The sequence below is a fragment of the Dicentrarchus labrax genome, unplaced genomic scaffold (assembly GCF_905237075.1).
Source record: "Dicentrarchus labrax unplaced genomic scaffold, dlabrax2021, whole genome shotgun sequence".
NCBI classification, from domain to species: domain Eukaryota; kingdom Metazoa; phylum Chordata; class Actinopteri; family Moronidae; genus Dicentrarchus; species Dicentrarchus labrax.
Genome location: NW_026136702.1, coordinates 5,758,998 through 5,771,730, shown reverse-complemented (window position 1 = coordinate 5,771,730; position 12,733 = coordinate 5,758,998). Strand labels below are relative to the sequence as shown.

The 12,733-nt window shown below is 43.0% G+C and overlaps 1 protein-coding gene across 3 annotated transcripts in view; it reads right to left on the bottom strand.

The window, feature by feature from the left end:
• The window catches only part of arid4b (AT-rich interaction domain 4B), a 40,152-nt gene that overhangs the window by 3,898 nt on the left and 23,521 nt on the right, over positions 1 to 12,733 (bottom strand). The window contains exons 10-20 of one of the 3 annotated variants that reach the window (XM_051429130.1): positions 9,205 to 9,281; positions 8,014 to 8,162; positions 7,845 to 7,917; positions 7,089 to 7,183; positions 6,876 to 6,973; positions 6,412 to 6,610; positions 6,094 to 6,296; positions 2,855 to 3,037; positions 1,782 to 1,866; positions 1,486 to 1,687; positions 120 to 1,352 (exon numbers count right to left, since the gene is read on the bottom strand). In XM_051429130.1, coding sequence (XP_051285090.1) covers positions 120 to 1,352; positions 1,486 to 1,687; positions 1,782 to 1,866; positions 2,855 to 3,037; positions 6,094 to 6,296; positions 6,412 to 6,610; positions 6,876 to 6,973; positions 7,089 to 7,183; positions 7,845 to 7,917; positions 8,014 to 8,162; positions 9,205 to 9,281 — 2,597 coding nt within the window. The remainder of the gene's footprint in view (positions 1 to 119; positions 1,353 to 1,485; positions 1,688 to 1,781; positions 1,867 to 2,854; positions 3,038 to 6,093; positions 6,297 to 6,411; positions 6,611 to 6,875; positions 6,974 to 7,088; positions 7,184 to 7,844; positions 7,918 to 8,013; positions 8,163 to 9,204; positions 9,282 to 12,733) is intronic. The other 2 variants (XM_051429140.1, XM_051429148.1) reach the window with 2 other exon arrangements.

Below are 12,733 nucleotides of genomic sequence, written 5' to 3'. Positions count from 1 at the left end.
GTGAGGGAACAGGCAGACTGTGAAATGAGTTGTCAGCGTGTCTTTAGTATCCATCTTAAAAAAATATATTTTAAAAACATTCACAAGACCTGGTGTAGTAGATTGGATGTTATTTGTACCTTTGGACTTCTGCTCACTCTCCTGTTGGCTGCTGCTGCTCAGCTCTAGGCTGCAGCTGCTGCTGCTGTTGCAGGAGAGGCTGACGTCAAACACCTTTGAGGGGGAACCTGCCCCCTCATCCTGAGGGAGGTCTTGCAGCTCCCCACCCAGACTCTCTACTTCCACCGTGCTGCTGTCCGTCTCACTGCGCCCGCCTGCCACTTCCTCCTGTATGGGTCCTGGGGGAAGAGTGTCAGAAACCGGCTCTGAAGGCAAGGCAGGGGGTATGGACGGTGGCGGGGAGGAAGGCTGCGCCTGACCAGAGTCCTCCACAGCACTGCCTCCTCCTGAGGGGGACTCAGGCGTTGTTGGTGGTGTGTTGAGTACAGAGTTACTGCCGCTGCTTGGAAACTCCTGTAGTTTGTCGTTCTCCATCTGCTCCTCTGAGGCTTCGTCCTCGGGCCCAGCATCCTGTTCGGCACTCGGCTCCTCCAGACATGAAGGTACAGGTGGAGGAGGAGAATTGGCGGCCTCTGTGTCCGAGTCAGAGAACAGCTCTTTGAGAGTCTTCTTCGGCCACTGGGCCTGGATGCTGGACCACACATCCTTTTGGCCTTTAGAGCGGACAGCTGGCCTCTCCTCTGCATTCCCGGACATTTTGGCTCTCTTTTCAGGAATCTCCCAGAACCCAGCTTGTCTGCCACCTTTGGTCTTCTCCTTCATCCCGTTGTACTTCTTGGAAGGGGAACCTTTGGTTTTTGGCCGGCTTCGCTCACTTTCCTCCGCCTGGGTCTCGGGCAGTGCTGCACCTTCGTCATCTGAACTGCTGCTAGACGAGGCCCCCCTCTCCTCCCCAGGACCAGCCGCTCTCTCCTCCAGCTTTCTGGGAGAGCCTCCAGGCAACCAGTCCGCACTCCTGGTGTTTCTGGTCTTCGCTTTGGATTGGCCTTTCGGGGTCCTCTCTGCTGCGCCCTCAGATTTCCTCTTCCGGGTGCTCGCTTCTCCCTCTAACTCTGGTTGGCTTCTGCGCTTCCCGACATCGGCACTCTCTGCGCTGACTAAATCCTGGGTTTTTCCTGAGACGGGAGAAGGTTTGGATCCTTCAGGAGAGGTCCCGCTCTCCCAGCGCTCGGATGTTTGCGGGGGCTCTGGTGGGGCCTTTCTGGGGCTGCCTCTGCAACCTGGTCGATCCTCTTCATTATGCTCTCCCTCCTCATCCTCATGCTCACTTTCGTCTGTGGACATCTCAGAGGCTGAGGCAAACGGGAGAGAAGTTCTGTTAGTTTCAGCAGGATATCAACAGGCATAAATACACCACTTCAGAGTCAAACAGTCCTGATCTGCTGTAAGTGTGCATGAAGGCTACAGGCTAATGAGTGTTGCTACCTTGCAGGCCATTGAGGATAGAAGTAATTTCTATAGACTTGACTGGAGACTGCTGAGTCCCTTTGTCCTCACCCTCGTCCATCTTGGGAAAGACATCCAGGCCACACTTGGAGCGTGGGACTCGGTTAGTGTTGGATGAAGGGCCGAGGACTTCTCTGTCATTGAGCCTCTCCAATCTGTCTCGCTCCCTCTCCGCTTTGTTCTGTCAGAATTCAACACAGTCAGTCAGTCAGTCATTCACTTCATGACATCAAACCAGCTTGAAGTTGAAAAGTTACCACTCTCCAAACTCGTACCTTTATTTTTTTGCGGTGCTTTATTTTTGGTACGTTCTTATTGGCGGGGCGCACAATCTTGTCTGCTTTGATCCATTCATCATATCTAAAAATCAAGTACAAAGACAAGAGACAATTTCATCATTCAGATTTTTGAAAGGAGCTGAGAAATATCCTCTCACACCACCCACCACACAGACACCTCTACTGTCTGACCCCAACATGTTGCTGTGACAAAATAAGCCTCAACAGCAAAGGAAGAAATCCCATGGTATTATGTGGAAAAAGACAAACCTTTACGATGAAGAAAGAAACAATATTAACACCGACCACCACACAAATCATATTCAACAAAGTTCCAACAGTACCAAGGGTGCTACTTGGGTCGTATGAGGAAAATGAAAAGTTTCACGACATCGCACACGACAGACACAATGCAGAGAACACCCCACTGTCTTTAATAGAGTGCTAGAGGACCACACAACAACATTGAGACAATGAAATGCTGATTGCACTAGTTAACCTCTGTGTCATGGTACCCTAACACTCTACTTAACACTGCATTAACCCTGACCCACTGGGGAGGGGGGAGAGGGTTGAGAGGTAGAGGTGAGTGTAGCAGCATCTTGGTTGGCCTTTCAGAGATCCAAAGTGTAGCTCATGTTTAAAATATCATATTGTAGGATTTAAAGAATTGTTTAACCAAAACCACTGATTGGGTTAAAATTGGTTCAAATTCAGCCTGTCTGTAGATTTTGTTGAGAGACAGACAGCTGGGGGACAGACAGACAGGGGATTCAGACAGAACTGAGTGAGGGGAGCTGAGGATTGATCCACAGCGACCCAAAACTCAATTCTTTTTCTGCCACTAGATGGCCCAGTGTTCTCCATAATCAGAGTGCTGACCATGGGACTGGATCAGGTGAAGCAGAATTGTGAGGAAGGGATGTATCTGTTACTGCTGCGGGGATACCCATGTAGTGGTGATCCCTTGAGCTGAATTGAAAGTTAAGAGATGTCTTTTTTTTTCTTTTTTTTTTTTTTTTTAGGGTGAATATAGACGTTAGGTGATTTCTCCCCAGGTCCTGTCTTACCTGACGTTCCAGCCACAGTAGTGCACCAGGTAGAGCACCTCTCCCCCCTCCACGTCTGCCTCTTTCACAGTGGCCTCGTACGTCTTCAGATTGCGGCCTCGCCCATACCTCACCTGCACCTTCATCCCCGGGGGGTAACACTCAAACTCCTCCCCTTCCTCCCCCTCCTGACTGCTGTCATCCCTGCAAGAAAAACAGTTCAGCACTTCCTGGCCCTAGGCTGCCCCATTGAACACCACAGAACCCCACCCACACCCGCCCACCCAACCAACTCACTGCCTGCTGCTAGGAAGCCTGTTTTCTAATTAATTTGCTCCACCCTTGCCTTCCATGTCCCATTACAACACTACGCCCTTACCTATAAAGAATCATAAACTTCCCATTTTTGCCCTGCCTTAACTCTAGTCCAGTGTAACCTACAGCAAACTGCAGTATTAACAACTGAATCATTTACAGTAAGCCAGTCAAAGAACAGTACATGGAGTGTTTCAGTAAATAAAACATCATTCTTTCATGGCAAAAATCAATCATCTTGCATGGGAAATAACACTACTGTTAGGCTATCTAACCCTATATCCACACACAACAACATACTTGGGATTCTCATTCACACACAGGCTGTAAGAAACAAAGCAGCCACAAGGAGGAGCTAGTGGGAAACAGTCAGGAGATGTCGAAGCTGGAGGGTATACGGGTGGTGCAGGAATGCCAGTAAGTGGTTTAGGCGCAGGGGCCACAGGGGCCACAGGGGCAGGTTAGCACGGCAAAGCACAACTTGGCAGGCAGCACAGCAACTTAAAGCGAGACTACAGCGTTGGGAGGAAGCACGACTACCACATCCAATTTGGTCTGCTGCCACGAAGTGCAGCTACAACACAGTACTCCACACAATCCCTCTCATGCCTAGCTGCTCCGAGCATGTGCCTCATGATGACAGCTAATTCTCAGCAAACCATAATGGAGAAGATGCACTTCCTCGTGCCGTGGTGTGACAACTGTTACCACCCTAAGATTGGGGACACACTAGACTTCAAGTGCCAAATGATCTTAAAAAACAGATTGCACACAATCAATCTCATAGACCTTTTCCACCCCTCTGTGATAAATACAGTCACGAAACACAAACATGCACAGATAGGGTAACACTGAGAAACACCGACACATTTAGAGCTGCAACAATTAGTCTAATCAGTGAGTCAAGTGACAGAAAATCATTTTTAAGCAAGTTTAAATATTCTTTCAAGACACATTTGTTTATAGCTTCTCAAATGTGAAAATTTACAAATTTTAACTATTACATTAAAGCAAATGGAATATTTGGGGGGTTTGGGCTGTTATTTGGACCAAAAGAGGCATCTGATGGACATTTTAAAGACCAATTGGTTAATTGATTAATCAAAAAAATAGCTGGTAAGAGAAAAACAAAAATCATTAGTTGCAGCCCTAAAGAAATTATGCAAAAGCATCACTTATGTCTGGACTTCTAATTTCCTCAAAATCTACACAATTCAGCTTCAGTCAAAGTGTATTATTATTATTATTATTATTATTATTATTATTATTATTAGGCACTGAAAAAGTCATTCCAAGTTGGCTGCACATTTACAATGGAGTAGTTGAGTAGGCGTCATTAGGAAATAAAGTTAAAAAGGTAAACAGTACTTAAGCAGTTACTTAACAATCACAGTAAAACAGGAGTTGCCCTCTATAGAAGTTATTGCTCTCATTTATATAAATTAAAACACTATTTTGCCCATTTAAGCTCAATGTAAACTAGCTCTTATTAGCTACACGCAGTCTCTGCTGCTGGAATGAAAATGTGATCCACACACACACGCACACACACACCACAGGTCCCATCCAGATTACGGGTTGTAAACACCAAACAGGTTTTGATATCATCAGGAAAGCTCAGATCAGATCAAGCCTGCGGGTTGTCTGCTGTGTGAATGTGTAAACCCTCACACTACCACATAATCTGCTGCGAGGACCACTGATCCTGACAAAGCCAAAGGATCAGAGAACCTCCAGATTGACACAAAGTCCATGTATGATGGTAATCAGCATGATCATACTGTAGTGTGCCAAAGGCCACGGGTGATAAAAACTACAGAGAGAGGGATACTGGGAGCAACAATTAATGATCAGAACATCCTAAAGTTGGGCAATTTTGCAATCCCAGAAAAACTGCAGTACACAAAGCATGAAGACTGTTTTTGTTTTCTAGCCTGTCCCCAGTCACCCAAACAACCTCGTGTGTCAACTGGAACAAACACAGGTCTAAACTAGACAGAGAGCACTGATGTAAATGCTCTAGGCAGGAAACAACAGGGGAAAGGCATCTAGCTGAAGCCAAACCACACAACTACCCAGAACATGCTTTTTTCAACACTGGAAGTTACTTTTTCCTCTTAAAGGGTTTCTGCATCGAAAGCACTGTCTTGCATCTAGTGTGCTAATGCATCAGTGACAACACTCACACACATGGAACATTTAATAAAGCTGAACATCGAAAAGCCAAAAAAATGAGAGAGAGGGAGAGAGAGAGAGAGAGAGAGAGAGAGAGAGAGAGAGAGAGAGAGATAAGAGATCAGGAAAGGGCAGAAATCAAGATGAGCACAGCCATGTTGTGTGCACTGAGTGAGTGAGGCTGGCCACGGTCAAACAATCCCAGCCAGAGTGAAAGAGAGAGACAGACAGAGAGAGACAAACAGAGAGCGAGAGAGAGAGAGAGAGAGAGAGAGACTGACAGAGAGAGAGAGAGAGAGAGAGAGAGACAGAGACAGAGAGCACAGCATGACATGCCAGGTGAAAGGTAGCAGTCAGGCTTGGTGCTCTAAGATGTCTCTGCCAGCTGATGCCGACTAAGCCACGAGAAATAATAATAGCACAGAGGGCAGTGGGTAAGAGCTTAGTTAGAAGAGAGAAAGAGGAGAGCTTTCCTCTCTCTGGTTAGCAGGATTGAGGTGGATTGTGGGTATACTGGGAATTAGTGTCATTAAGGTCAGAAGGGTCCTCATCTGCTATTGGTCTTTTAGGTTTTTACTGCCACCAAGGAAAGTGAATGCCTCAGGTCCTTTTGTCTGGAGAAACTTTTAAAGTTTGTATGTTTTGAAAGTCAGATTGGATATCACTAACACAGTTTCACCATGCAGGAGCCCTGCATGGAGCCTTTGTTTGTGCCATGAGGATTTTTGTTTACCGCCCTGGTGGAGGGACCATCCTTTCAGACCACCTACCCAGAGTTGTCCTTGCTCTCCTGCTCCTCGTCGCACTCCTGCTTCACGTCCTCCGAGCCGAGGCGAGCCGTTGACGAGCCCTCATCTGCGTCTCCCTTGAGGGGTCCATCGTCTTCATCGTCGTCGTCATTTCCGCTGTCTTTTCCCTCAGTTTTTGATGGTTCGGGCTCCATTTTGTTTCTGGTCAAATCAGGTTTCTCGTCCTGTAAGAGAAGGATGCTTTTATTATAACAAACACAGGAGAATTTAATGGATGTATACCTAACATAATAAAAAAAGGACAAAGACTTTAATCAAACAGCATCTAGGAGAATTCACCTTGCAGGCTACAGGCTGCACATTACAAGGTTCTGCATCCATTTGGACTTTCTGCTCTTCAGAGGTGGAGGATGTGGCAGTTGTTCCTCCAGCCTCCCCCTCAGACTTCACCTCCCCCTTGGGAGCCTGCTTCAAAGGGAGGTCCATTCTAAAGGTGATGGCGGTGGAGGTGCAGTATTCCTCAAATCCATACAAGTACCTGGATGATAAAACATTGCTCGTAAAACATATCCAGAAAAACCCAAATTCTAATTTTACAACGCCTCTCAAAGATTTACACATTTTATCACAACAGGCACTGCTAAAAGCTAGTCTTGCAAAGATAGAAGCTTAATTTATTCTTGACATCCAGATGGACATAAAAAAAAAAGTAAGTACACACTGCACTGTCAGTCTCAGTGAAAAACTATACAAACAAAAGCTGCATCTGCTCAGTTAAAAGCTTTGAGGAGCTGTGTACGTACTTGCGGTAAGCACATTTGACGTTGTAGCCAGCGGCTGAGTTGAGCACTGGGATTCCCAGATCCTGATAGACTTGTTTCCAAATGGAGCCGCTTTCAATCTGCTCAGACATGGACACAGAGGAAGACACATTCAGACTCAGTCGGCATCAAACGAGACAAGTGTGACCAAAGTCAAACTACACTGAGAGGAGTTGCTGTTAAAGCGGCACTCACGTTGTCAAAGCCTCCCAGTTTGTGCACCAGCCTGTAGAGCTTGAACAAGTTCAGGTTCCTGTAGCCCAGAACAGGTCGTTTGTTGATGGGAGTTCCTGAAGAGGAGAAACGCAGTTACGTTAATCTGCTGAAAACGGCTTGTGCAGCATGAGACTGCCTGGATTTAATGGTAGGAAATTAAAGAAAAGTTCATGTTATTAGTATAATGTATCAAAAGTAAACATATCCACAATGCAGTGGTCTCTGTGGGTGTTATACTTTTATACATTATTGGATTTTTAATACTGATGCATTAATTTGTAAGTAGCATTTTACTGTTGGTAGAGGTGGAGCTAATCTGATACATGTTTCATACTTTTCTACCTTTGTTTAATCCACTTTTTTTTATGCTGATTATACATTTCTCTGTAAAATCTTCATCTGAAAAGTATCAAGAACTAAAACTGTCAAATAAATGTAGTGGAGTTATATTGCCCTCTTAAATGTAGTGGAGTAGACAAACAAAAGTAAAGTAAATGTATCAAATTTGTACTCAAGTACAGTATTTAGTTACATGTTGTCAGAACATTTTAATTACCAAAGAATGTGAAAAAGCAGCCACTCATATAGAAATATTTTTTGTTGTAAAAGGACAAAAGTGATGAAAATACACATGAACCTTTAAAAAAAGCTAAGCCCTAGTGACTGCATTTAAAAAGAAAAGTGTGTTTTGAAGAAACCCAGTAAACATAATTTTTATTTGCACTCTGGGCTCACCTCTGTCCTCCATGAACTTGTACAGCTGCTGCAGAAAATTCTCCCGCTCCTCTGGGAACGGCTCCACTTCCTCCTGCGGACAGGAAACAAAGACAGTTTGAGGATCTTTTTATTTTTTTTAAACTTCGAGGTTGTGGAGATAAGAGCCTGTGCAGGGTTTTGCCTTTACCTCCTCCTCCTCGCCGCTGGCATCTTCTTCCTGCTCTTCCTCTTCATCCTCATCGTCGTCCTCGCTGCTAGAGCTTTCTTCTTTCACCTCTGTCTTCCAGGTGCTGGGCACAACGTACTGCTGCTGGAACTCCAAGGCCGCGTCCAGTGCTGTCAAACACACACAGAGTGAGTAATATCGCACATTAACCACGTCCAATAAGGGCTGCCTATCATTCCCTGCAGCTGTAATCTAGCAAACAGAGCTTGCAAAACTCGAGCTAAATCACTTTGTAGAGATAGAACAAATTTCATGCTAAATAAACAGAGATAAGACATAAACAGATCTTTGTTCTTTACACCATGTACATGAAAAATCAATAGAAAAGCTAGGCCAATGTTCTAAATGTAAGACTTTCCTTCTTTGATTTAAACCTCATAACATCGGTCTCTGGGTGTTTGTAGGGTACGAGGATGCTGGGTGTGTCTGTATATGTGTATGTGTAAGGCCAGCATTGAAGCAATCCAAACTGAATGAAACCAGAGCACCTTCAAGCAAAATGCTATAACTGACAATCAATATTGACAAAAACTGTTTATACAACTGTTATTGCTATGTTAACGCTGAGAATAATAGACCCATATACAGAAATAGGACAGCATAAAAAGACATTTTGACATAAACATGAAGAGAGGCAGCCATGGAAGAAAACAGCATGAAAATCTGTCAGGAGTATTTGCAGTGACGCAGAGCAGCAGAAGCATTCAGCCACAATGTCACAGGTGGGTTTAAGTAGCATCTAACCACCCTGGCAGATGCTTGTTTTACGCCTTTCTAATGCGGGAAAATATCCCAGTTGTGAGTCAACCACCTGTGAATACCAAGACTGGTGTAATACAAAGCTGTTTCCTAACTGTAATTATGAAAGAGCGAGAGCTCTGCAGCAGAAAAACAGGGGCACTATATAAAAAGCCTGGTGAGGACTTCAAATAAAAATAGACTCGACAGTGACAGGAGCTCTCCGCCGCTGCATTCCACAGAACAAAAACAAAACTTCTCTTTCTTCAGTCTGTCTCGCTGCAACCCACTCTGAGAGCGATTTTCTGCCAAGTGTGTCGACACACAGACCAGCCCGCAGATGTCAGGGGTTAGGTACGCGCTATGCACCAGTTCTGTGATATTCACCTCATGGATGCTTTACTTTAAACTCACCTGGTTTGAGACCTGCATCGGCTTTTGGAGGACAATCGCTGTTCATCTCGCGGACGTCCTTCCGCAGCACCGTGTAACTGCAAAACACAGCAACTCTTATTAATTTGTGCACAGAAGTGACGTAGTGTGGACAGTACTGTGTTACTACATCAAGGCTCAGCTCTACTATGGGATTGGAACCAGGAAAGTAGTAAGCCGACCAAAATCTAAGCAGATTTTTGTTTTCCCCAAACAAATCAAGGATGCTAAAAATGTGAAACAGCAAAGAATAGCCACCCTGAAGTCTTGCTCATCAAAACACTGCACTCTTGAGTTCAACAGTAACAACCTCAAAACCTGAGCAGACATGCCTTCTCAGCCTACTTTCTTACAACACCTCTACAGCAGCTGGACACTGTTGGTGTTGGTGATTTGGCAGGTAGATGGATCCGCGGAGCTTGTGAGCTGAAAGCAGTCAGAGACTTGGCGAGTGTGCCAGAGAGACGATTTGCTGTGGTATCTGTAGGCAGCTGAGCTGATCCAATCACTAGATTGGTCATGGAGTGAAGAAAAACAGTATACTGCGGCTAAAAAAATACAGAAACACCTCGGTTTAAGGACATTTCCAGTAGATAACTATACATGTTATTATAATGGCACTGGTTCTCCTACGTACTCTGTATACCAATGTGCAAAGATTGTTCTTCATTGACACTAGTTAAACAGATAAACAAGAATAAGAGCCTACAACCATGCAAGCAGCTCAGTGAGGCTGTACTTAGACACAGTGCTTTGAGAGAAAAGCTAACAGCGTGCTAACAGCAGGTATAATGTATACCGTGTTCATCATCTTAGTTTAGTGTATTAGCATGCTTGCTTTTGGATGTGTCATTCGGTTTAGTTATTTGGTCATAAATCAAAGTAAAGGGACATCACAGAAGTGATTGGAATTTATCCTCTAGAGTTTAAATATAAGCAGCACATTTCATAACAAACATCAAACAACACAAACAACCTAAATAGTTGTCAAGATATTTCACTCGTGTACAACAAATGTCCACCTCATGCAATAGATATATATCCATACACAGTATATTCTCATGACTTACTGATTACTGTCATTATAGATTAATCTTCAGATAATTTTACCAATTGATTGTTTTGTGTGAAAAATGTCAGAGAATTGTGAAAAGGGAAATCACAATTAAAGCCCAAGCTGAAAATAGGCCTAATGAACAGTGCAAAACTGTAATATATTCAATTTACAATGGTATAAAACAGAGGAAAGCAGACAATTATGGCATTTAAAGAGCCATTACAAGCAAATGTTTTTGCATTTTGATTCAAGTGATTAATTGTCAACATTGCTGTTGATTAATTTTCTGTTGATTAACTGACTCATTTTTTCAGCTCTAAATATGACACGGACACCCAGTTTTTGTTCTGTTTAGCTGGTAGCGAGAGTCTCAGTTAAAGACCTTCTCACAGTGATTAAAATGTCTTTTTCTGTGCACATCAATCACACAGACAACTGTGCAAACTGGCCAAACATGAAAAATATAGAAATAGCTGCTGTTTCCATTGTTACTACAGTAACCAGATTTAACTAAATAAGAACAACCACTCCCTAAAAAAACTCCTGTCTCTCCTCTGGATGTGACCTTGCTTTCCCTAAAAAAAAAAAAAAAAAAGAAAAAGAAAAAAAAAAAGAAATGTTTTCCACAAGCCATTGTTTTTGAAAGGCACGTTCAACGGTTATCACGAACAATAACAAACTCTCCAGAGGAAAGTGAACACACTGACCCCGGCACTGCACCGGAGAGAGGTCACATGGCTTATGGATGTGACCCCTCTTCAAAAAACAAATCACACAGGGAGCAGAAAGTTAGAATAACTCTGCAATAATGGACGAAAAGAGGCTGACGAAAAATGATAAAAAGCACAATAACAAACAACGACAAGTGGAGGGTGCGTGTTATAATAGAATGGAAAACTTTAAAACAACATATGCACAAAAAGGGCAAAAGGAAACTACAGACGTGAGGTTATAGACCGTATGAAACTGGTGTCGGTACATGTGAAATATTTAAATGATTATATCTTATATTTTAAATCTTTTTAATCTGGCTTTTACTTTAGTAATGTTAGTAATGTTAATTTTCAGTTTTTGTTTGGTTATTTTTATGAAGTTTTACATTTTATTGTTTTTATTGTATTCATTTTTTTCCTTGCACAATTTTATTCATGGTGGTTCATCCTGGTTTTATGCATTGTTTTAATTTGCTAAGTGAAGCTCTTTCAGGCTGCATGTTTGTATTAAAGGTCCTATAAAGTTGAGTATATATGGTAAACTCTGTTAAAAAGCTTTGTTCTGTTTTAGAAAATGTATTAACTACCTGCAAAACCTGCAATAGATCAAACTAACATAATATAGAAGAGGCATCCCTGGTGGATCAGACTGATGCATCACACATGTGTAACAGAAATGATTTGACACTTTTTTTCATTGTTATTCTACCCACACAAAAGCAAAAGAATCAGAGGAAAACAAACCTGAAAATCTCATTAACAATGATATAGATTTTCCGACTTCTTGCATTATTATTTCTTGCATCCAGCCCTGGATACACTACGCTGATTTCAATGAGTGAAATCAAATTGCTCCAGAACAGAAAGGAAAACTGCTACAGAGCAATACAATTTGTAACAAAAAGCCATCAGAGCACAGACAGGAAATACTTCACAAGTGTATGACTTCCAGTTCTTCTCCGATTTATCATCCCTTATCTTATCCCTCTCATCACCTCTACCCTTCACCTGACTATTAGCCGAAATACAAGCGATAAAAAGGACTTTTCACGCTTCTTTTGCTGCAGATTAAGGGTCATGCTAATGAGTTACACAGGGTATCCATTAAGGAATGCAGATACAACGCTGTTCTGTCATCATTGGAATTCAAACAGACAGAAAACTTGACGTTGGAACAGCGAACAACACCAGATTAATTTATGGGGAGTGTGGGCCGTGTTTTAACCCACATACGGAGAGACTGCAGCAACAAACCACCAGCTGAGTGCAGACTCCTGACAGGACTTATTCCTCTCTTTGCCACAGACAAAACAATCTGGCTGTGTGGTTTTCACGCCGAGGGCAGGCTGCAGGGAAGCTACACTACCTTAGCGCAACAGTAACTTACAGCCTTAGGACAAATAAAATAACAACCCAGCACTGCCAGGGAAGGCACATAGAGTCTGAACTCTTGTTGAGAGATCACAACATCTGAGGTTGTATTCTTCTACAGCTACAAACGATGTATCATTGACATTTTGATTCCTTTTTTTTCAAACTCACACAATTAATTAGTCAAGAGATAGAAATGTCATCTGTCAGACCTCCTTCAAATTGAAAGATAAGACGGAGATTTGTCATGAGTACGAAGTTCAAACCGCATTACAATACATATTTAATGAAAACATATAAAAAAGGAAAGAAAAAGCACAATAAAGTACCAATATTATTTGAAATATTTGCATGTATAAAGCAGAGGATG